Source organism: Sciurus carolinensis, chromosome X, assembly GCF_902686445.1.
Source record: "Sciurus carolinensis chromosome X, mSciCar1.2, whole genome shotgun sequence".
Lineage (NCBI taxonomy): Eukaryota > Metazoa > Chordata > Mammalia > Rodentia > Sciuridae > Sciurus > Sciurus carolinensis.
This window is the reverse complement of record NC_062232.1, coordinates 127,445,029-127,471,049: the sequence shown is the minus strand read 5'-3', so window position 1 is coordinate 127,471,049 and position 26,021 is coordinate 127,445,029. Positions and strand designations below refer to the sequence as shown.

General features: G+C 37.6%; 1 protein-coding gene across 8 annotated transcripts in view; it reads right to left on the bottom strand.

Moving 5' to 3' along the window:
- The window catches only part of Mtmr1 (myotubularin related protein 1), a 67,905-nt gene that overhangs the window by 38,232 nt on the left and 3,652 nt on the right, over window positions 1–26,021 (bottom strand). For 2 of the 8 annotated variants that reach the window (XM_047535408.1, XM_047535403.1), the window contains exons 2-6: window positions 23,059–23,164; window positions 10,207–10,230; window positions 9,616–9,642; window positions 7,839–7,889; window positions 3,771–3,846 (exon numbers count right to left, since the gene is read on the bottom strand). In XM_047535408.1, coding sequence (XP_047391364.1) covers window positions 3,771–3,846; window positions 7,839–7,889; window positions 9,616–9,642; window positions 10,207–10,230; window positions 23,059–23,164 — 284 coding nt within the window. Of the gene's footprint in view, window positions 1–3,770; window positions 3,847–5,424; window positions 7,785–7,838; window positions 7,890–9,615; window positions 9,643–10,206; window positions 10,231–21,634; window positions 21,849–23,058; window positions 23,165–26,021 lie in introns of those variants that run through there. The other 6 variants (XM_047535404.1, XM_047535406.1, XM_047535405.1 and 3 more) reach the window with 6 other exon arrangements.

The following is a 26,021-nucleotide window of genomic DNA, read 5'->3' as shown; positions in this document are numbered from 1 at the left end:
CTATTGTGACTGCTACAAATAAAGCTGTTAAAACACATAAAAGTCTTTTGATGTGTATTTCCTATTTCTTGGGTAAATATCTAAGGAATGGTGTGTCTGGGTCATATTGTAAGTGTACATTTAACTTTTTAAGAAACTTCTAAAAGGTATCTATTTTTTAAAAGGTAAATTAAGTGTTGCCAAAGAGAAAAGTCATGCACAATATAATATATAAATGAGGAAAGTGATGTCACTCCAAATCCTATGGGTATTAAATGAATGAGGGGATGTGAAAAACAACTGGACAATAATTTGACAACTCAGATTTAATGGGCAAATTCCTAGAAAGACATAAACTACTATAGCTTACTTGAGAAAAAAAATACAACCAAGTAATCCTACAACTACTAAAGACACTACATTTTTACTTAAAACCTTCCCACAAAAAGACTCAAGATTCAGGTACCAAATATTTGAGGAAGAAATAAACTCTTACAGAAGACTTAGGAAAAGAGAATAATTTCCAATTCACTCTACAAAGATAGCATTATTCTGATGCAAAAACTAATAGTCATTACAAGAAAACCACAGAGCAATATGTCATAAAAACTGATGCAAAGTTTCTAAAATTTTTAATAAAACAAACCCAACAATATATAAAAAACTATAATACATTATAAGCAAATAGAGTTTATCCTGGGAATGCAAGGTTGATTTAACATTCAGAAATTAAGTAATATAATCCATCATATTATAAACTAAAGAAAATCATGATTATATTAATCAATACAGAAAATGCATTTGACAAAATCATTATTGATAAAAACTCTCAGCAAACTAAGAATAGAAAGGAACCTCAACATGATAAAAGGCATCCACAAGAAGCCTCACAGCTAACATCATATTTAACATTGAAAGTATGAAAACTTTCCCAAGATTAGGAACAAGACATATCTGCTCACCTCTTTTCTTTAACATTATACTGGAGGTTCAAGCAAGGGAAATAAAGCAAGAAAAAATAATTAAAAGGCACAAAGAACTGAAGAAATGAAATGCTCATATATTGCTGGTGAGAATGTATACTGGCTTAACCAATTAACAATTTAGCAGTTTCTGTTTTAAAAAAACATGTGTATATATATATATACATATATATATGATATTGATGGACCTTTATTTTATTCACTTATTTATATGTGGTGCTAAGACTTGAACCCAGTGCCTCACACATGCTAGGTAAGCGCTGTACCACTGAGCCACAATCCCAGCCCTAGCAATTTCTTAAATGGTTAAATGCACATCTATCATATGACCCTGATACTCCATACCTTAGGGATATTTACCCAAGAGAAAAGGAAATATATGTTCAGACAAAGACTTGTACATACAGGTTCACAGCAGCTTTATTTGTAGTTGGCAACCAACAGAAACAACCCAAATATTCACCAATAGATCAATAAATAGGCAAGCTGTCACGTATCCATATAATGAAATACTATTCAGCAACAAAAAGGAATGATTGTCAACCCGTGTCACAGTATGGATATCAAAATATGTACTGATTGGAACAAGCTAGACAATAAAGAATATATACAATGATTTCATTTCTAAACATACTAGAAAATACAATCTAGTCTATAGTGCTTAAGGATAGGGAGGAATATGCCAGGAGTAGGGAATAACAAGGGGGCATAAGGAAACCTCCAGGGGTGATAAATACATTCATTACATTGACTGTGATAATGGCTCTCCATGCATATACTGTCTCAAAACTCTTCATATTCCAACAGTGACAAACTAAAATAATACTCCATGGGAAATGCTTTACTTTACAATGACCTACTTTAATACTTTGCCTCCAGGAATATATTATATTTAAAAGTAAGGGTTAATTTACTTACCCTTTGAAAGCCACTGGAGGAATTTAAAGTATACTTAAATCACTTAAGGATGTGCAGATATCCTTAACATATATTTCCAACAATTGGGAGACGAATGGGGCCAGGAGGGAGTATGTCTCTCCCAGAGTTCCATTTCCAGAGTGAAAGAAGTAAACACGAGAAAAAAAGCACCAGGACTTCAGCTGGATCCACTGAAGTCTTCTCTTCTTAAAAAAACAACTGCAAACTTGCAATCCAAGCTTTTATAACACTCTCTACTAATTCAAAATGTGTCTGCTATACAATGTGATCAATCACCTAGATTAGCTCTAATCTCTTCTAAGTGGACTTTGACCCAGTGATAAAGTAAAAAACCCCTCTACACATTGTAGACTTTCAATCTGTTTGTTAATGTCTGGAGAAAAATCAAGGGCATGACATAATTAGCTCACATTTTAAACAGATCACTCAGAAGGCAGCATGGAGCAGGGCTGGAAGAAGAAACAGTCATAGACCACCAAGAGGGAATCGAGTTGCAAAAGCCAAGGAAAGAAAGAGTTTTGAACCAGGAATGGATAAGCCAAGAGCCACAGACTGGGATATTCAGGAGGAAGAGTTATTTGGAGACCCAGGTAGAAGAGCCTGGCTACTCAAATGTTCTTGATACAAGATGACCATACTATGAAACTAAACACATATCTTTGGGAGGGAGCCATGAAGAAAGAAGGAACTACACAGTCTTGCAAAGCAGATTGTCAAACCTGACAAACTGATGGTAGGAAAAGGTGGCACCCACCAGCAATGTGTGAGTGTACCTTTTTCCCCACATCCTCACCAACATTTACTGTTGCTAGCTAAACTATAGAATCGACTATATGTTGAGGTGCCCTTCAACAGATGAATGGGTAAAGAAAATGTGGCATATATACATAATGGAATATTACTCAGCCATAAAGAAGAATGAGATGATGACATTTGCTAGTAAATAGATGGAACTGGAGATGATCGTGCTAAGTGAAATAAGCCAATCCCAACAAACCAAAGTCCAAATGTTTTCTCTGATATGCCAATGCTAATGCACAATGGGGGGGTTGGGAAGAAAAGAAGTACCATCGATTAGGCAGAGGGGAGTGTAAGGAGGGGAGTGGGTAAGGAGGTAGAAAAGATAGTAGAATGAATTGGACATTAATACCCTATATGCATATAGGACTGCATGACCAGTGTGATCCTACGTCATGTACAACCAGAAGAATGAGAAGTCAGATTCCATTTATGTGCGATGTGTCAGAATGCATTCTACCACCATACATAACTAATTAGAACAAATTTTTAAAAAGAAAGAAAAGGTGGCACCCATTTGCCCCTCCCATCCACCCATAGCATAAATAACTACCTCCTAAAATGCCTGGCAAGCCACCATGGAGGGATACTGGAGCACTCATGCCAATAACTTTACAATCCTGGATGGTAACACATGATGCCCTTTTCTTGCACTAAAATTATACTTTTTGGAATCCTATAATTCACTAAAATTTCTTTGCAAAGTTCTCAAAACTGTTATTAAAATACAATATAGACTGTCTACCAATACATTTTCTATATGGTGAAAGATTCCAATAAAGTAGTGAACTGACACTACATTGAGTGTCTAATCAGCTCTCGGTTCATCAGGAAAAGCTGGATCCCTCTTCTCTTGGTAATGCCAACTAATACTCAGTTTAATGGGATCCTCTGCAATTTTCTCTCTCTTAAGGTCAGGACAACACTAATAAGAATGAATAGACCTAGTCCACTTGTCCCCTAATTAATTTGGTCTGGCTGATATCCAGCATATATAAAACCTGTGCTTGCAAATAAAGTGCCATTTCATCTTAGGGATCTCTATAAGCAAGGTATATATGTTAAACTTACCAACAGCCTTAATTGATTCTCCTGGAAAAAGCGGTGCTTCTTCCATCTGTGCCAACTTATTTCCATCCCTTAGAGCCTGGCCAAAAAACCAAACAGGAGTAAATCTTACTTTACATCTGTACACCTGAGAAAAACTTTGGTGTTCTGTGCTCTCTACAAGGCTATGTAAGCGTGCACAACATATGCCCCCCCTCCCTTCAAAAGACAATTTCAAAGCTCAGCATCACAGGACATCATGCTGCATATTCTAGCAAATTATTACAACATATTTACATTTCACAGTTAGAAAGCATTAATACAAAAGGGGCTTGACATGACAGATAGATACTATAATCACTACACAGACAGCTAATATATAAGATGCCTCTAGAATTTGGAAATAAGGTCAGAAAAAGGTTACCTTCTGAGCATGAAACTCATTAAAAAAAACTTAGATGCAGGTGCTTAGCTTGCCATAGAAATAACCCAACCTATAGAGATAGTTTAGGAAACCCCAAACCCTAATCGAATAATCAGACAATGGTCTCAGAACATAACTAAGGAAAGTCCTAGTCTCTGGTACTGCAGCCCAGCCACATGTGTGTGTGCACACACACATATACCAAGTATAAGACAGGGGACATGGAAGGTGGGATTTTTCAGTTTACCCAATCCAGGCCACAAGAAAGTACACTCATCTAGAAGAAAAGAGTATGGGTTGAGCATGTCTAATAAAAAAAAATCCCCAATCTGAAATGCTCCAAAGTCTAAAACATTTTGAGCACTAACACGATGTCACAAGTGGAAAATTCTACACTTGACCTTATGTGATGGGTCATGGTCAATACACAGGTACTAAAAATATTGTATGTTGCATAAAATTTCAGGTTATGTGTATAAGGTATACATGAAAGATAAATTTCATTTTAGACTTGGGAACTCATCTCTAAGATATTTTGTTACATTCATGAAAATATACCAAAATCCAAAAATTCCCAAATCGGAAACATTTTTGGTTCCAAGCATTTTGGATAAGAGATCCTCAACCAGCATTCCAGACTACACTGCGGAGCAGGATATGCTCATCAGGCATTCCTCAAGTCAATTCACTTTAGCACTAATTTCATGCTCACCAAGAAAACTGCTAATGGCTTACTAGTTTCCTGTCTGGCTACAATGATACTAGAAGGATGCCTTGATGGCTGGCACATTTCGTGCCCAAACTTTAGAATGAACACACTGGCATTACAGCCTAGTAGCCAGTTTCTTATAAGCTTGGTTGGATGGTGCCAGATAGCTCAGGGAAGGTCCAAAAGCAGTGCGCTCTTGGAGTACAACACCAGGAACTAGAGCCTAAACCTGGGGCCTATTCCAAGGCACCACCACCTCTGTGAGATGTTGCCAAGGATACCACTCATTTTCATCTTGGCATATATGACATAATGTGTCATAAATAAGAATAAGGTGATCAAAACCCTAGCAATTCCCAAGATATGCTTCATAGAGCTTTAAATTCCCAAGAAATGTGAACAGATCTTAAAAAAAGAAAAGTTTGGGAAATGCTGGATTGAACAAAACAAGTTAAGCTATTTGTTTAGTGAGACAAGTCTTTAGTGTGTTAATGTACACCAAGGCAGCAAGAGGGCGCTACAGTATAATAATGCATGTCTCATACCTATTTGAACATGGGCTGCATTTCCAAGGAATACCTGTCAACACCGGGAGGCCACTGGTGTTCAGTGGAAAACAGGTTGAACAACACCAAGTTTTCAGCATAATTTTGTAAAGCAAAATGGATGTCTTTTATAACTCTAATATAAATTATTGAAAATTTAAAAATTACTAATGATTTTTCATAGTTATAAGAATATTTCAATCTTTCATTAAAGGGACTGAAAGGTGAATTTAGAAACATTATGCATAGTACTTTCATGGAATTTTTTTAAATGAAGGAAAATGTTAAAAATAAACAGCAAATTCAATACTAAAATGTTGGTTGGGTATGCCTTCTTTTCTGGGAGGGAACAAAATGACATGGCCCATTTTTCTCCTTATGTAAAGATATATAGTTAATATAATATACATTAGAATCCAGCATTACCTCTAAACAATTTATTCCATTTAATTTTAGTATAGATTGGTTAAGACATTTTTCAGCCAAAATTTTTAAGGCATTAACACATTAAAGGGAACATGGAGAATCATTTTAGATTCTATGCCCACATCTGTATTAGATTATATCTTTTATGCAACAAAGCATAAGCCAGAATGTACACTTTTAAATGCCTGGTTTTAGAAACATTAAAATATCTTAAGGGATGCCTTAATTTGAAAAATTGCTTTAATTAATAGTCTGAACCAGTGACTAATTTTATAGCATAGTTACAAACTAGGAAAGATACTTTAATCAATGTCAGAGTTTTCAATTACTTCAAAAGATACCTTGCTAAGGCTTATTTTAATATATATTATACAGACTTAAATTTCTTATACTTAAAAACAAATGGGGACAGATTATTTTGGAATATATTTATGAAAACAAGCTGTTCTGATGAATACAATCTGAAGGGGATTAGGGAAAATAGAATTCCTGCTAAACTTTACAGCAAGCCACATAGAACACTGTAAAGTTCTCAATCCAAGAATAGCTAATGAAAAGTTGCAGGTGGGAGACAGTGGCGACTGAACTATTTGGAGAATGCACAATGCTCTAAAGATAGAGACTAAGAAGCAAACCTTTCTCTTCTTTTCCCATAGTCAGGTCAAGTGTGGCTGGAAACAACCTGTGCATTTACATGAGGCATAAATGTTTTGGTAAAACAGAGAGAGAGAAAACCCTCATTTGTGATAATTAAATCTAGGGCATGCTTTTTAAATGATGAAAAATCAAGTATCACAATAAAACAAAGAAATGACCCTACTGTGTCCGATTTCACCATAGGAGGTTCATTTGTAACAGGAACACATTTAGCTTTAGCATAGGAACTCAAGAGAAGAGCAGTTTTTAAGGTTTTTTTTTTTCCGTTAAGTACAGTAGATTCCCTTTATGAAGCTGGTGTTAGGAGAATGGACTCACACTTGTGCTATATTAAGCTTTTGCAGAAACTACCAGGTTGCACAGGACATGATTTGATCCTTGATTTATCCAACCCATGTATTGTACAATCAAAGGATGGAGTAAATTTGACCTCATAATTATACCCATTCCTCTTGGTGCCTTTTGCACAAAGTGTTGACCAGATAAGGAACTCCCTCTGATGACCTCATCTCAACTTTGTTCTTGTGACCCTGAAGGTCCAGCTGAGTTCTGCAGCTCCCTGACTTTGCCCTTGAGGGCTCTAGCTCACAGGGGTGACCCTGGCCTCTCCACTACTTTTCTTCTCAGCCTGAATCTAAGCTTCCAGGTGAACAGTTTATGTAACTGTTGCGTGCCCAAAACAGTGGTTTTAAAATTGAGCTCTTTCCCAGGGTCTCCAATGGAAGGTGGGGCTAGATGGTGGAGGACAAAATGCACCTAAACACCTGGGGCTTGCTCTCCTATGGGTCTCACACATTAAGGCAGCAGGGAAAGGACTGCTGCCTTGAGACTCTAGAGGAGGTCCAGAGGCACTGAGCAAAGATGAAGTACTCCAATAGGAATGATTTTATATTCCAATTAGTAAATATAAAATTTAAGTACTCATTCCATAAACGCTCACAATGTACCAGGTACTGTACCGGGCACAGCCCATGCAAATTTGAATAAAGTAAAGTCCATGCACTCAAGGAGCCCCACATCATATGTGTCTGTCCCCTCTAGGTTTCTGCAAATATACTTTAGAATCCTACAGTGATGGACAGTCACAAACCTCATCAATAACCCCTCTCTGGGGGAACCATGAAACACAGAGGAACAAATTTCTAGTTGACAAAATGTTGGATAAACCAATTTTTGCAAATAATGTCATAATGGAATCTACCAAATTTGGACAGGAGAGCGCTAATATAGTGGTAAGAGCATTTGGAAAGCTTTGCTTATTTTCTAGAAATCTAGTATGAAATGGCTTCTAGATACACGATCCAAACAGATGAACACGTAGAACTTGCCACCTGATCAGCTTCAGCTTCAGAAGGGTAGCCATTGTGTTCTTCCTGAATCTCCTGCACAGCACCAGGTGCATGGACAAGAAAAGGCAGAGAAGAGAAAGAGAAACACGTGCAAACAGACAGGTGAAAGGACAGAATTTCTTTTTTAAAGAGACAGTAAGCATGTAAAAGTTGACACAACTTTGTGGCTTTGCAAATCACAACATTTGCCCCCTTGGAGTTAAGAAAATAACATGTAGGCCATCTATAGCATCCTCAGCTTAAAATGGGAGTATCTATTTTGCTTGTGTTGGAGTAGAAAATGTAAAGCAAACAACATGGATTTCAAAGATGCACTGTCTTTTTAAAATCAAGCAACACTACAGCATGTAGCAAAGAAATTAAACAAGGGGAACATCATGTGCTCATAGAAAATAAAGCATACCACAGAAACCAGGTAAAGGGCAAAGTCAAGCCAAAATACAAAGGCAGTTCATAGACATCTAAGTGTGTGTACATGTTAGAGTATACTTACTCACGTACTCAAAAGAACTATTATTTTTCCCAAGGTACAGTTCCACTGCATACATGTGAATATCACAGGCTTGAGTCTTTTTAAAAAACTTTAGTTATAGGTAGACATAATACCTTTATTTTAATCTTATGTGGTGCTGAGGATCCAACCCAGGGCTACAAGTGTGCTAGGTGAGCACTCCACTCCACCACTGAGCCACAACCCCAGCCCTCATGCTAGAGATTTTATATATACATACATACATATATGTGTCTGTTTCTTACTGCTAAATATTGTGACTTATGAGTCGATAACTTATTAAATATTACTAATCTCAGTATCAACAACATGCTTCCAAGAAATGAAAAGCTCACATATCCTTCAGTTTTTTCCAATACCTGTAAAGGTACACCTTTTTTTTTTTGGCAGTGTTGGGGATTGAACCTAGGACCTTGGGCTTGCAAGGCAAGCACTCTACCAACTGAGTTATATCCCCAGCCCTGGGTAGACTGTTCTTAATTTAATTTCTTTACAGAATTAATTATTTTTTGAAGCTTTAAAACTTAACTTTTAATTCAGTAGGCTAGGTATAAAAAATATGAATACTGAAAACATCAAAATTATAAAACCTTTTAAGAGTGGTATCAAATCCCTGAGACTGAAAATACTAAAGTTTAGCATAGATATTTTTATTTCATGAAACTTTTGTTCCAGTGATTATATTTCTTTGAAAGTGAAGAAGTAGCAAAGCTTTAAAAGAATTTACTCTTTCCTACCTTTCAATTTGGTCAATAAAGTACAATAACTACTTATCACATTTTATAATTTATCATCAGATTGAATTTAGTACACAGTTGGTATGGCTAACCATCAAGGCAGTGTAATTTTTAAATGTGGTCAGTTTTTGAAATTTCCGTTTTTGAAATACAAAGAAATGGAATTATTCTTTGATAAGATTAAAAAAAAACAGAAAAAGGAAAAAACAAAAAAAATACACAGCATTTCAAAATCCATGCAAGTGTAAAGGCAAACATTTAACAATGTGAATCAATGAAAGAAATGATTACCACATACAAAAGAAAACATGATGAAAACAAGATTAAAAAGGTAAACCAATTAAAAGAATTTGACTCAACTGATTATTTTTGTACTACTTCACTGGCTTCAATAAGATTAAAAATTTTAAACTAAAGTCATTAAATATATTGTCAAATTCACATTGTTTTCATTGAATGGCAATTGGTTAATTTTCAATGTCTGATGCTGAGTTAATTGCATGCATATTACCAATCTTTGTCTTGCTTTATGAATATTCTGAAATAAATGGAAGGAAAATCATGAGGAAAATATAAGCTATAATCTGTGTATATATTTTAAAAAATACTAATGGGGATAAATTTTACTACATTTTTTTAAAGAATAGCATATCCTGCTTTTTGGATTCAACATGCAAACACAAACATGACTCAAAACTTAGTTAGAATGGATGGACAACATCTGACCATTTTATTTCATTTTATTGGGGGGGGTGCTAAATTCTTTAGCATGAATCACATGGTAAGCAAAGTTAAAAGAGGCCTCTGTAGGCGGAGACTTAAAATCCCTGCCCTGAGCATTCATCTGGTCAGAGTTCATGTAGCACAAGGACCCATCAGTAGTGCGCACTGGTAACAATTTTAGCATCCTGCCCTCACACACATTGGCTTTTACTGCACATAAAAACATTGTAACAAATAAAGCATTTCTAGTGAACACTTAAAGCTATAACACAGCACAGCAAATTGATCTGAGTGACTCATAAAAACCAGTGAGAAGGTAAAGAACACTAAATAGACACACAAGGAAGAGGCCCATCTGCCGAAAGCCAAGTATCCTTACCCTTATATCAGGCCTCCTGAAAACCTGTTAGTTAAAATACAGAACATCATCATCGTGGACATCTTACTATTGACCTGTAAAAGATGCCGTTAGGTTCAACAGCCCACTCCCTAAGAGACATCATAATCCTCTAAATAAAACCAGCAAGATCAATCCTAACACATTTGCCCTCCAAGTTTCATTCAATATCAAATCAATCTTAATATATTTGTCCTATAATTTTCAGAGACGTGTATGATTTGAATAAATGCATCACTCCTAGACTAAGACAAACTACATTATCTTAAATACAAACCTCTTCTGTCAAGTGCTGTTATGAGTTATCTCAAACAGGCTGTGTTTGAAAAGTCCATTTGTGTTTCTGTTTGGAATACTGAATGCATTTTCCACACAGAGGCAATGACATAAAAAGGCAGTTATGCTCTCAAACCAGCCCACAAAAACAAAACAAAACCACAGAAACTCCCACAATGGACCCAGAGCACAGCTTGGCTACAGTATTAACTAACAGTATCATAAAACTGAGGTAATCACAAAGTTTAAACTGACTTCTATTGAAATAATATTTCCAATTCATACTTGGGACTCTAGAATTAAACTCCTCAATGTGGGCACACCATCGAGAATAGGGTGCCTGCTCTGTACCCCAGCACTGATGGACATGGATGGCTTATCTTAGAGGGGAAGCCACACTATTCAACTGAGACACTGATTTCAGCAACATTATTCCTGGGCCTGTGGTCTATGACTCCTAATTGAACATGCAACACACACATCTGGAAAACCCTGGTCAGAAGAAATGGCTCACAAATTGATGGAAGTTTTGAAAAACAAACAGTTGTAATAGTCTTGAGAAGACTTTATCTCTGTGTACCATTCCAAAGGCTGCAATCCTAGCCTCTAAACAGTGGGTGTTCTATTAAAAGCATAGCATCAAAAGAGACAATCACCACTGGTTATTAGCTTTATGGTTTAACTCAGAAGTGATAAGAAAATCACATGAATACAAATATACTATTTAAAAAATCACTATATCATCATTAAAATACCTAGTGAAGTCAAAAAGGTATTCTGAATTGAGTGATCCTGTATCTCAAAAAGAATTAAAGCCCAAAAGTTCCTAACAATTTTAGCATCCTGCCCTCACACACATTGGCTTTTACTGCACATAAAAACATCTAAACAGACTATTTAGATTAAGAAACTTAAATGTGAGCTGGGGTTGTAGCTCAGCGGTAGAGTGCTTGCCTAGCACATATGAGGCATTGGGTTCGATCCTAGCACCACATAAAAACAAATGAATAAAATAAAGGCATCATGTCCATCTATAACTAAAAAAAAAAAGAAGCTTAAAAAACATGACTTTTTTGGAGAAAGGGGAGGGGGTAGATGTTTATCTAAACTGCGATGATGGTTTCATGAGTGTGTACATATGTCAAAACTCGTCAAGTTGTATAGTTTAAATACATGAGGTTTATCGTTTAACTACACCTCAAGAAAGCTAGCAAAAAATAAAAACACATACTTATGGTAATAAACACCTTGAAATAGAAAGTCTCCCCTCCCAGAGCTTCATTCCAGAGACAACCACACTCAACTAGACCTATTTTTAATTCTTCTATTTCCTCCATTACTACAAAATGGCTCTACTTCTATTTCTTGATTTGTTACCTTTAAACAGTATTCATTGACCTCCCATTTTAAAAGATAAGAACATAAACTTTCTCAAACTACTACTTCCTGCTTCCTAGTCTCTGCTAATTCAAAGTTTAATTTTTATTTCTTCTGATGTTTTCCTTCAGCAGCAGCTGCATCATAAAAATAAACTCAGGGCTATTGTGTTCCAGTCACTCCTTGAAGCACTTTATACATATAAACTAATTGTATTCTTAAAACAACCTTGTGAGATAAAAACTATCATTGGACCGAAAAACAAAACCAAACCAACACACACACACACACACACACAAGACATTATTATTGGTCCATTTTTTTGGACAAGAAAACCACAGCATAGTTAAGTAATCTCCCCAAGTTCAAGTTAGCATAGCTAGTACTTAAACTGATTCCAGATTTGTGCCCCTAACAACACTGCTCTTCTGCCTTGGTGAGGGGGTCTCTGTATTTAGCCCTGAAACCCTGCTTTGACCCTTCAAAAGTAACATGCTATTTCTTAACTCCCTTTAGGTTTGCTGAAAAAACCAACACCACTACCCTTTCCTCCACCTCTCTTCCCCTCTCATTCTCCAATCCTCCACTCCTGCTTGATAAATTATTTTCACATTTGTTCTGTAACCACAATTGATACTTTATATGTAAATAGACAGTAAAAGTTGAAAACTAAAAAGCAGCATTCAATGTTATTTTATGGAAATAATATCCACTGCAGAACCAGGTAGTGCAATCGAGCCTCCTCTATGGAAGACATAGAACATGGAAGACATATGAAAGACATCAAACCTTCACTATTAGTTTGAGAGACTTAACTTCGAAGTTTGGAAAGGGGTAGCATACTTGGCCTTTAAACTCACATTCATTACCTACTACAGTGAAATCCTCAGTGTTCTTGGTATGAGAAGGAGGTCAATGGTGGCTTACCACAAAATCTCATGTGTGAAACAAAGTAAGAAATTTTAGAGTGAAATGATTGGGTTATGAGAGCCTTAATCCAATTAGCGCATTGATCCACTTGAATGGATTATGTGGATAGTAACTGTAAGCAGGTATGGTATGGCTGGGGCAGGTGAATCACTGGGGGCATGCCTTTGGGGTATATATTTTGTTCCTGGTGAGTGGAGCTCTCTGATTCCTTGTTGTCACGCCCTTCCATCTTGATATTCGGCCTCACCTTAGACCCAGAGCAATGGAGTTGGCTCTCTATGACTGAGAACTCTGACATCATGAGCCCCAAATAAATTTTTCCTCCTCAACGTTCTTCTCAGGTCTTTTCGTCACAGCAGCAGAAAAGCTAACTAAATCAGTTGTGTTTCTCTCTAGTTCACTCTTATTTCAGGCACACACAATTTAAATTGAGTCCAAATCTGACGGAAGTCAGAGGAGAGGGGAGTGCTTTTGAATCAAGGCCAGGGAAGATTCCAGTGTCTGCCTTCTGGGTCTCAGTTTCTACACAAAGAAAATGAGAGGAGGTTGTGGGATGACTGCAAGGTCCTGACCAGTTTAAAATCCCAGGAGTGGGATTATCTAAGCCTCCTTAGAAGCTTTCAGAAAATATCTCCCAAAGTGAGGTGCAGGGAGGCAAACCCGCACAGTGGTTACAAGAGTGAGCCCAAGTCAAATCTTGAATCCACCACTTACTGGCTACAAGACCTTGGATGAGCCATAAGCCCCTCAGAGGCTTAGTCTCTTCTTTAAATTGATGATGCTAAATCATCTCCCTCACAACTATTGGGAAGGTTAAATCAGTTAAAGTAATTGTGCCCGGGGCAGAACAAGTAACCTTTAGTTGATGGGTCTCAGCTGCCCCAACTTGTACCACAATTATCTCCATAGGGCCCACATTCCTTCCTCACCTCCTACACATGCCAAGAACCTATGTGAAGGCATAAAAAAGTGATTTTGATCTATTCAATAAAGCTGGCATACCATCCAGAGGTTAACTAAATTTTACCTGCCCTTACCAACTCTATAAATGGCTTTAACCAAATCAAGTAAGAGAAACAAATGTGTGTGAAAGTTTCTGTTAGTGGTAAACCTCCCTTCCTCAGTCCTTGGATTCCCTCTGTCATCCTTCCAGGTACTTCCAAGCATAAGGGCAAGTGCTTCCGTTGACCATCCACTTTAGACAGATTTTGGAGTGGAGCTGCATGTTCCACATTGGCCCTACAGGATCTGTCTGCTAGGGAGACCCTGAGGGCACAGCCTGCTCTCCTCCAGCCCAGGGTGTTCGCTTGTGTGGGCCTTGCCCCAAGAGAGGCCCACAACTGTCCATGGCTGCATTGGGGCAATTTAACCATGGGTGGGTGAATGAGGCAGACTACTTTGCAACATACCTAAGCCAGACCCCCCAAGCCAGTTTTCATCAATTTATAAAGCTGATATTTTGGCCTAGATCTGGCTCCTGTCTTAATTCTTGATAAGGTAACAGCTGATAACCCTAGACCCCCAAGAGTGTGAAAGAATCTTAGAAAGTTTTCAACACAGCCAGTATTAGTACTACAAATAATACCAAGCAGTTGTTGAAAGCTTAAGCTACACTACTAACTGCTTCACATGTGTTTTGTCAACCCTCCAACCCACCCATGTGACAAATGCAAAAACTGAGGTAGTTTGTGATGAGGCAACTTGCCCTAGCCATAAGCCAGCAACAGCAGAGCAGGGACTCAAACCCAAGTTGGATGGCTTTAGTGCTCTTGTTCCTGACCTCAACAAGCCCTCATTGACATCTGTTCCCCTTCTGCAGGGTGCTGACAACGACCTTCAAGTCTTAGCTCCCAGAATGCCCTGCTCTGTCCCCTTTCTTCCTTCCACCACACCTGTTTACATGTCTATTTTAACACTCACCATGGTCCAACTTATACCATAATGTTCCACGGCTCTGCCTGACTAAATTCCATGTAGCCCAACCCAAAACAGGTGCTCACATCATGTTTCTCAAAGTAGATTGGTGTTCATCAAGGACAATATACTCCTCTTGTATTTGTTTTCACACATAGAATTTTTTGTAGTGGCAGTATGTAGTAAATTAGCATTTGCATGTGTTGCACTATTATAACAGTCATATGTTGCACTACTTAACACTTTCAACCTCTGCTACAATACTATTATGCAAATGAGGACATTGAGGCTCAACAAAGTTAAGCACTTTACAAGCAGCTAGTCAGTTACAAAACTGGGATTCAAGGCAAAAAGTGCTCTGATTCCAAATTTTGACATCTTTTGTATTAATCACATAAGATTTTCTAAGCCAAAAAATCATTTTTTATAGTGGGGATTGAACCCAAGGATGCTTTAGTACTGAGTTACATCCTCAGCTATTTTTATTTTTTTATTTTGAGACAGAGTCTGGCTAAGATGCTGAGGCTGGCCTCAAACTTAGAATCATCCTCCTGAGCCTCCTAAGTGACTGGGATCATAAGTGTGTGCCACACCACATGGCTTAAAAATATCAGTTTCTTATAAATGAATTATCATTCAGCTTATGCCTTAGATATTTCTTTTTTAAAAAAATTATAATGTTGGAATAAAAATACCACTGCTTTCTGTCTTAGGTATAAGGTTTATCAATAAAATAATATTGCTTTAGCAATCAGATTGCTTCAAAATGAATTGTTTTAAAAGAAGTTTGAACCATTAGGTCAGGATATGGTTCTTGCTAGAGTAAAACTGAGCACATTCTTTAAAGCCTCAACCATTAAAAGTAAATGCTTACCAGTTGGTCTGAGTCAGAGGCCAAGGAATGGTCAATACAAATCTCAGCAAGCTGAACAATCTTCCCCATGCAGTTTTCAACATCATCAAAATAAACCCTGGTCTCTGAGAAAAGCTGTACCTGAACCTTGCCTGACAGCCTCGGTCAAACCCTGACTGAAACAAAGATTGCATAAAGCCCTTTTAGAAACGTGGCAAATGAGGTGTCCAATTCCATCCTGGCTTAAGTATGCCATCCCAATTTCCACTTACAAAAGAAATAAGCATATTTGTAATTTAACTAATAGAAGGATAATTGTTGACATATTTCCCTTAATTCTAACATCTCATTAGCATAATTATATTTTTCATTTAAATAACACTTCCAATATATTGAGTTGTTATAAATACTAATCAAAATTTTACATGCAGTGTAGCAGTCTTGAGATCATGTAGATTTATTCCTTCTGCTTTACTCTTTTTCAAAACTGTTCTGGCTATTCTAGTTCCTTTGACTTTCCATATAAATTTCAGAATAATCTTGTCTGCATCTCAAAGAAAATCTTTCTAGGATTTTGGTGTTGTACTGACCCATATATTAATTTGGGAAAAAGTAACATCTTTACTATATTTAACTGTCCAACACAAGTTTGAGTTATATTTTGGTGTGGATTTTTTTTTTTCTTTTCCTGACGGGGAATTCTCTTTGGAGTATACTCGGTTTCTTTTATCCGTAGTCTTTTGTGCCACATTTGGGGACATTTTTAGTCATTATTTCTTCAAGGGACTTTTAGCCCTACACCCTTCTGTCCTTTGGGCCCTTGATGACACAAATGTTAGATCTTTTGTTATATCTCCACAGGTCCCTGAATTACTCATTTCTCCCTTTCATTCAGACTAGGTAATTCCTGTTATTCTGTTTTCAAGTTCACAGATTCTTTGTCCTCTTTATTTTGCTGTTGAATCCATCCATTGAGTTTATTTTGGTTATTGTATCTTCCCATTTTAAAATTTCTATTTGGTTCTTCTTTATCTCTTATATTTCCTTGATGAAATTTTTCTACTTCTTCCCTCTCACTTTCTATTTATTATTTCAAGCATATTTATAATTACTTATTGAAGAAATTTTATGGTTTCTTTAAAATCTTTTGCACATAATTCTAACACCTTGCTCATTTCCATTTTGACCTGTTGACTCTATGGTATTTTTTGTTTTGTTTTGTTTTGTTTTGTTTTTAATGGTGCTGGAGATGGAATCCAGGGCCTTGTGCATGCTAAGTGAGCAGTCTACCATTGAGCTACATCCCCAGCTCACAATGATTCTCTTTTTTTTTTCATTACATTTGCAATCTTCCTCATTCTTGGTATAACAAGTAATCATCAATTGGAATTGGGACAGTTCAAGTATCATGCATGAGACTAGGTCTTATTTAAACCTGTTTTAACTGTCTTTCTCTGACAGTGCTCCAGCAGAAGGGGTGCACTGCTTTATTATTCCCAAGCATGGTGGGAGTCCAGGTTCCCCACTCAGACCTCCATTGACATCAGAGGGTAGAATGATCCTTGTTGCTGCTGAATACGGGCAACAGTTCTAGCTCCCAGCTAGACTTCTATAGAAAACTTTCTGATTGATAGAGGAAAGGATGCCTCATTACTGAACCCTAGGTGGCCTTCACTGATACCACAGTGGAGCAGGTAACCTTCTCATCAATGGGAGGTATTGAAAATTCTAACTCTTCACTAAGCATCCTGTGACATTACTCCTGCAGGGTGGTGTGCATCCTGACAGCATGGCAAGTCTCTCCAACTGGCTTTGCTGGTGGGGTGGGCATGGGGTTGCAATATTTTTGGTTTGGCTGGAATACAGTGGTAAAGTTTTCTTTTTACAAGACTGCACCTTTCCTGGTCCTCTACTTAATCAGAGTTGGTTTTTCTTGTGTGCACCTATTGACTTTTTTTTTTGAGTCAATGTTTTCTTCAGCAATGCCTTTGGGATTTATGTGGTAAAAACAAAAGTCAAGGCACTCAAGACCATGACATTCCCTGGGTCCTAAAGTCACTAACCAGTTTGCTTTCATCTCTTTGTCTTTCAGACTGTTCTTATGTTTATTTTATAGATAACATCTGGGGTTTTCAGTTGTACTTAGTATGAAGAACAAGAGAAGGTTCATTGTTCCATCCTTCCAGAAGCAGAAGTTCAAGGCTTGTCATTTTTAAGACATAATTCTTTCTCTTAAGGACCCTGGTAGTTAGAATAGCACTTTTTCATCTATTACAGTGGTCATATACTTGAGGTCTACTGCTCAGACCAGCAGTAGCAGGATTTTTTAAAAATTTCTTTTAGTGGGGCATGATCACTATCCAGTTCTCTGCAGCACTCCCCTGTGTCTGACCAACTTGATAACTGTCACATGTGGTACATGAGTTGGCAACCTCTGATTTAATAAGTAACAAGGCCAGGCAATACACAACGGATTAGTTATGGATTCTGAAAAAATCATGCTCAAGTTTCCCTTTTCATAGACTAGTACCCAATTTAAGAAATATTACTGGGCATGGTGATGCACACCTGTAATACCAGCAACTCAGGAGACTGAGGCAGGAGGATCCTAAGTTCAAAGCCAGCTTCAGCAACTTAATGAGGCCCTGAGCAACTTAGCAAGACCCTGTCTCAAAATTTCAAAAAAAAAATTGAAAAAGGACATTGGATGTGGCTCAATGGTTAAGCACTTTGGGTTCAATCCCCAATGCCAAAAAAATAAAAAAGGAAGAAGAAAAAGAATAAATAAGAAAGGAGGAGGAGAAGAAAGAAGGAGGGTAGGAGGAGAAGGAGGAGAGGGAAGAGAGGAAAGGAGGAGGAAAAGAATGAGAAGGAGAAGAAGAAGAAACAGAAATATTAACCAAGATCTTGCTCCAGATTAATGCAGCCTTTCCATGTTGCTTCCTCCTTCCCTCCAAATTCCTTCTGTAAAATTTTTTGAGGATCCAAAATTTAATTACTGTACTATCTTGTTCAGTGATTAAACTTTGTGTATCACATCTTTTCCATTTTCTCCTTTTTCTTCAGAATGTTTAGAGAAGACTTCTAGCTTCTGGGTGTATAGGGGTGAGGAGGTAAGAAAGAGGGGCAAAGGACCAGGGAACAGTGATGAGAGCGACAGAGTCAAAAGACAAACACATTAAATCTGTAGTGTCCTAATTTCCATAAGGCTGGCCAGAATCAAGTCTTTCTGGACAGAGCATAACTGAAGAATGTTCTAGATACAGAGACATTTAGAGGCTTATAATCTAACTTAAAAATGTTCATCCTTACAGATAAAGAAACTACCCTCAGAGATTATGCAAAGTCTCAAAGCTAACCAGTACTGTTTGTACTCCTCCATCAGGCTCCCTCTTCTGGGCCTGGTTCTACTTTCCAAACAATGGAAGCTTTGATCAACTGTGTTCTTTCTACTAATAGTTCCTAGAAATGTTTCATTATAATCTGCGACTATATTATTTCACCTGATCTACAATTACATTCAGATCTTATATTGTTTAACAAATTCTAGAGAGAGAATGTTTAACTTTGTTAACATAGCAAAAATGAAAATAACTGAGTTGGTATGGGAGAAGCAAAATATTTTATTACATTTCTTCTAATAGTCACTTATTGGACTAATCTTTAGGATGACTTGGTATTAAAGCATGCATTTATTAATTTAGTTGACCTACAATTCAACCTAATAGCTGTCTACTCTTTCAGCTGGGACAATGATTGCCAAATTTCTGTCAACTCACAATACCAACTCTACAAGTTTGGCTTGTTCTGTCTTCATACTACTTGCACTGATATTAATATTTGTCCATATATTGATATAAAATCCACTCCTTTTGTATGTTTTGTTTGCTCTAAGCAATAACGTCCATTAAATCATAAGCTTGATGGGCTCCTTTTTCTAATATATAATAAAATAATTACATAGCTATTAAAATACATCCATAGACACACCATCCAAACTCATCTCATACAATACCAGTGATATTCTTACCACACTTTGGGTGATCTGATCCTGGGCTGACTGACAATTGAAAATATAAGTAAAGAATAAGTAATTGTTCTCAACATCAAACATGAGTTGTTAATTATTCCACTGTGTAGGAATGTATTGAAAATGCTAGGTCCCATCACCAACTTAAACAGATATAAACTTAGGAAGCCTAGGTTGTCTGATTTAATTGTACACAAGAAACATGGAACACTTAGTTCCTTTCCCTGAGATTCTGGTTCACTAAGTTCAGGTGGGGACCAGGGAGCACTGGTGCAGGAAGGCAAGAGTGCCGCATTTTGAAAAACAGTGGATGGGAAACAAAATTTTAAATTACTCTAGCTTTTCAATAATGATTTTGGTTCAAATTCCAAGCTAAACTGTGTGCCTTTAGGCAAGTCACTTAACCTCATTAGGCCTCAGTTTCCTGATCTGTTAAATGATGATTACAATAACAGCTAACCTACTGGTCTGTTTGTTGACTTAAACAGATGACATGTCAAAAAAGTATTATAAAATCATAGATCCTTATATGTGCTAGAGTGTGATGATGAGGATGATGATGATTGTTATGGTTTGGATGTGAGGTGTCCCCCAAAAGCTCACACGCGGGACAATGCAAGAAGGTTTGGAAAAAAATGATTGGATTATGAGAGCCTTAACCTAATCAATGAATTAATCCCTGATGGGATTAGCTGAGTGGTAATTGGGGGCAGGTGGGGTAAGGTTGGAGTGAGTGGTTCATTGGGGACATGGCTATGAGGTATATATTTTGTATCTGACCACTGGAATCTCTCTCTTTCTCTCTGGTTCCTGATCAAAATGTGAGCTGCTTCCCTCTGCCATGCTCTCCAGCCATGATGTTCAGCCTCACCTCGAGCCTGGAGGAATGGAGTGGGTCTTCTATGCCTACTATGGACTAAGACCTCTGAAACTGTGAGCCCTCAGATAAACTTTTCCTTCTCTAAAATGGTGCTGGTTGGGTCATTTAGTCACAGCAGCAAAAAAGCTGACTAAAGCAATGATGATACAGAACCTCTCCTAACAGCCTACAACTCAGATGGCAACAGCCATTTCAAAGAAGATGGAAGTGGCCGGGTGTGGTGGCGCACGCCTGTAATCCCTGCGGCTCAGGAGGCTGAGACAAGAGAATCACGAGTTCAAAGCCAGCCCCAGCAACTGGCAAGGCATTAAGCAACTCAGTGAGACCCTGTCCCTAAAAAAAAATACAAAATAGGGCTGAGGATGTGGCTCAGTGGTTGAGTGCCCCAGCGTTCAATCCCCAGAACCAACCCCCAAAAAAGGATAGAAGTGATCTGTTCCACACAAACATCTGTTTCCATTTAATTCTTGACTTGAGTTTAACCTGTAATGAGTTAACCCACAAGTTAAGTCTGTATTTCAAAGATGAAATTTACATAATATATAATTTCAAATATTATCAACTAATGACTGCAACTTAAACACTCAAGAAACCGTCATGCAATGGCTCCCAAACCAGAGGGCTCTTAGGCCCAGCTTGGTTACCCTGATTTTAAGAATGGCTTTATAAGGAGCATGTATAATTACCCTTGAGATTTAGAACTATTTTATGCTTCTGCTATTTTTTTTAAATCTCTTTGAAGAAGCATAACAACTCCAAATTATAAATTTAATATCAACTTTGTAGATTTGGCTACAGGGCAAATATAACAGAGACAGTTATAAAACATGCTGTCTTACAATAACTCATCAAAGGCTTTAGCTATAATCTGATGCAGGAGTGAAATTTTTTTTCAGTCTTTTTTTTTAAATACCATCTGTTACACCATCCCAATATGAGCTAATTCTGTTACAGAAAATTTGTAAATAGACTAAAATTGATAAACAGTTGCTTCATGCTAAAGTACAGATTCAGTTTGACCTATTAATATATAGTTTAGAAAACTATGCACACAGTCAACATCAGTCTTTTACAGAAGTCACACAACATAACTATTCAACCATAATGAAAACATTACAATTATCTCATAATTACACATAAAGAAAATCACCCCAAGGTCAGAGTTTTCCTCTGTTAATAAGGGTCCTTGAGCGTCTCCTTCAGTAGACAGTTTCTCAGGTAAGATGGGGGCAATTGGACAACTGATCTGCAGATGCTCAGTGGCCAGCCACCCAGGCATTGGTGATGCAGCAAATGCTTCTCCCAACTGGACACTGTGTTTGCCCAGCCAGGTTTTGAAGACCAGGAGCTCCAGCTACCCTTTTCTGGGAAAACATGAAAACCAGGTAACAGGGGACACTATTAAGGGATATACTGTCACTCTTCTGATGGGAAGATTATCCAATTTCCACTAATCCACTGCTATGCCTTCCCCTGATAGGCATACTCAACAGCATCTTCTGGCTTGGATGAAAAAAGAGACAGCACCATAGCCAAATCTCAATTACATGGCCTCTTGAGTCAATTTCTGTACTTGCTATGTTATGAGCTAAAGAGGAACTGAGGCAATTAAGAATTAATTAGCATCTTTATTGTATTCTTAAACTATTTGTAAGATTTGATGTCTGGCAAGGATCATGATTTTGAGAGACTGTTAACTGATGGGAGTCCAGGATACCAAATTTATTTTGCACATGCTTATACAAAATCAATCACATCTTCCTAGCAGGCAAAAATAATCATGGTAAACTGAAACCTCAATTCAAATAAACACCAAAACTGAATGTAAACATGGTTTCATTCAGTGTACCTGTTAATAGTTCATTGACATTAAAATGATGGGGCAAGATCATAATGATCATCATGAACAAAGATGGAGCAAGTGATTTGGGGCTTGTTAATTGATTCAATAAGTATTTACTGAGTACCTATTATGCTCCAGGATTATACTGGGAAACCAGTGGTGAGCAAAGGAGCCCTGGTGTCTGCTAATAAGGAACTTACCACACTTAACTTTAGAATAAGCGAAGAGATTAAAATGAATTTAAAGTGAATTTAAAGAGAATTTAAAGTGAATTCAATTTTTCACTTTAGTAAGGACTGAAAAATGATGCTGCCCATACAACCTTCTTTTGAATTTTGTAATTGCTTTTACATTCTAGTTACACATATTAATGATGCATACTCACAGATAATACTGAAATACAAAAACAAATTGTCAGCTTAAGGATATCTACATTTTTTGAAATAAAGAATAGTAACAAAGAAAATATATGCATTTCCTTTAATAAAATGGAACTTGAGTTTTAAAAGAATGATCATAATCTAAAGACTGTTATTTCTTTCAGTTATAAATATATGACCATATATACTGGATACTGGTAAAACTTATAAATTTCCAATTGAAAAACAGAGAACCTCTGTCCCCATTCCCAGTTTAACATCAAGGTGTCAAAGTCTCACTTGAAATAAAACCGCAAAGCTGCTTGGCTGCTTAGTTTACTAAAAATGAATTAAATACTCAATGTCACTTACCTTATAATCTCTGGATACATTTTCTGATGTCACTGAACCTGAAATCTGACTAGAAATTGTAGCAGCTATAAGCTGTTTACACCATTCAACATGTGACCCTGTAGGACTAAAAAAAATAGCATGATTAAAAAAATAAAGGCTCCTGTAAAAGAGCACTGAATATAGATATATACATAATTTTAGAGGAATGAATTTTTGTTGAAATATTTGGTTACCTCTACATTTACTGTAAGAAATGAAATACTGTCTAAAAACTAGGAAGTAAGATTAGGTTCTTGAACATTTTTAAATGAACCAACCAAATTTTTTTCAAAAATTTTAAGATTCTAGGTGTTAAGCATGCTATTCTCTAACATTTAATGGAATTTTATGGTGTTACAATTGTATGGAAGCAAGATTCTTAATGTAGCCATTTATAGAAAACAAATTGTTAAGTGAAATATTTATCTTGCAGCATGTTTTTCAAAAATTCAATTTCACATTGGCAGTTTTAATCTAAAAACTAGTGTACTCTTGAGTGAACCAAAGAAACTATTAATGGAGGAAAGCTGATTGTGACTTTTAAGAGAACAGAGTAAAAAAATGGCATTTTGTGTACAGTAATAATGATACCTTGCATTTCTGTAAGTGCTCTGCCAGAACACTTAAAAGATGTGTTTCCAGTTGTTATGCCAGAGCCCCATAACCACCGTGTGATGAAAAGGCAGAACAGGGACTAGCCAACTGGTTTTTGAGAGGAGAAAATAGAGGCACAGAGGTGTCATGCTTTGTTAGGAAGTAGTCATCCTTCCAGAACATGGCACAACTGACAGTGATCAGCTTACTGAGCTAAATCCAGTACCACAGATGCTAGCCAACTGCCTTATGTGAAAACATAACAATGTGGAAAAAATGACATCTTCCACTTCCTCAATGCTCTATCATGTTCGAAGCCATTTCCACATATGTAGTCTTACCCAGTGTCAAAGTGACCCATTTTACAGATGAAAAAAAAAACTATCCTCCAGTTTGGTCCAAGGTCATATGACTGCTAAGTGGCTGGGCTATGCTCACCTGACCTAAAGCACCACAATAAGCAAACTAGGCAGTGGTAGAATTACATATTGTCTCCAGAAACTGTGTTCCTCTCCTGATTTGTCAAAACCAAAGAAATTAAGCAAGAGGGCAAAAGAGGCTTATGAAAGTTTACTGTGCAAATAGCTTTCACTGACTATTCTAGATCTTTAAAAAAAAAACCACATGACTAATTAAATCCACACTCATGTATTAAAGGAAAAAAACACATGAAATCACCAGGAAATATGTAAATAAGCTAAATAATAAAGATGCTGTTCTGTCCTAAAGATCTAAAAAGCAGTTTCTGATTAAGACAGTCCAATGGTTTAGCTGTGTGGTTGAAAATAAAAGCAAAAACACTTGCTAATTGGGCAGAAAGTCCTATGATACCTGAGGAATATACCATAATTTCTAAGAGGGAGGAGGGGAAAGGAGGGATTTTTGTTTCCCCTTTAAAAGCTGTCATCTTTATTGCCTGCTTTTACCCAATTTTTTGTCATTGTGCTTTTTCTCTGTCAGCACCCATCCCTGATTGCAAAAATAGGGAAAAAAACTGTAGAAACCCAACTATTGACCATGAGTGACCCGGTGCTACCATCTGCCCAGCATCCCTTGCCCTATTCTTCTGATTAGAAACTTCTCTTTATGGAGGAACTGTAACCCCTGCCCTCTTACTTCAGGGGATTCTATGGGGGAGAGGAAAGGGACGGGCTGATCTCTTCTTCCTCCTGCTCCCACTTATAGGGGAATTACTCAGCCCCACCAATCCTAAGTTTGCTCTTAGATCCTGAGCTCTGTGGATCTTCCCCAAAGCTTCTAGAAGCCCATGACCAACTCTACCTCTTAAAAGAACCCACAGAGATAAAAAGCAAGATAATAAAAGAAACAAGAGATGGGCAGTCCTGACAACACCGTTGCAACCCTGGTCCCACTTATGCGCATGGGCATCTCCCCCCATCTGGAGCAGTTATGTGAACCAACGTACCTCCTCTGTGGCTTAAGCTCAACTGAGTTGTGTTGTCACCCACAAGAGGAAGAGTCCTGGCCAGTGCAGTCACACACAAAGTGGTATAATGGTCTAGCCTGGATTCCAGTCATGATCTGTCACCAGCTAGCTCTGTGACCTTAAACAAGCCACATCCTCTCACAGGACTGCAGCTTTGTTATCAAGAAGTACAGTATTAGGAAGAGGGGTGAAGGTTCCATGTTCCAAGAAGCATGGCCAAGCCAAGTCCATAGAGCCAGGTTCCACTCTAGGGATCACTCTGCAGAGAAAACCATGAATGGGAGCTTGTGGAGATGGCAGAACTGAGATTGGAGGCCACACTTCCTCTTCCTTCTCTCTTCCCTTTAGTCTGTGCAACTGCCCTCCACACTCCTGGCATCAACAATCACTTGCAGGCTGGAGGCTCTGGTTTGCCAACCTGTTCTTTCCTGGTCTCACTGACCAACCCCACATAGCTGAATGCTCAGTAGATCATGTCCCTCTTCCCTTCTAGGTAACTTGAAAATCCACCCTGTCCTATTCCTACTCCATTCCCTTTCTAGAGCCCCATCATTCTGTGTTCTCTTTCTGCCTCATGAATCAAAGCCCCATCTAGATGCCAAAGACCCACCAATTTAGGTCTCCAGTCCAGGTGCCACCCCTGAACTCCAAGGTCATGTAAACCAACTGCCTTTTTGACATCTTCTCTGGGGTATATAAGTGGCGTTTCATAATTGATATGTCCAAAGATGAGAGCCTGCTCTTTCCCAATCCTGCCTGCTTGGAGACTTCTCCATTTCAGCAACACAATTTTCCCACGGCTGAATACATTGGAATCCTCCTTGATTCTTCTTTAATACTCAGCAATCAATCTTCAGCAAACCTTACTGGCTTTACACTGCCAGGTCTTCTTCATACCACA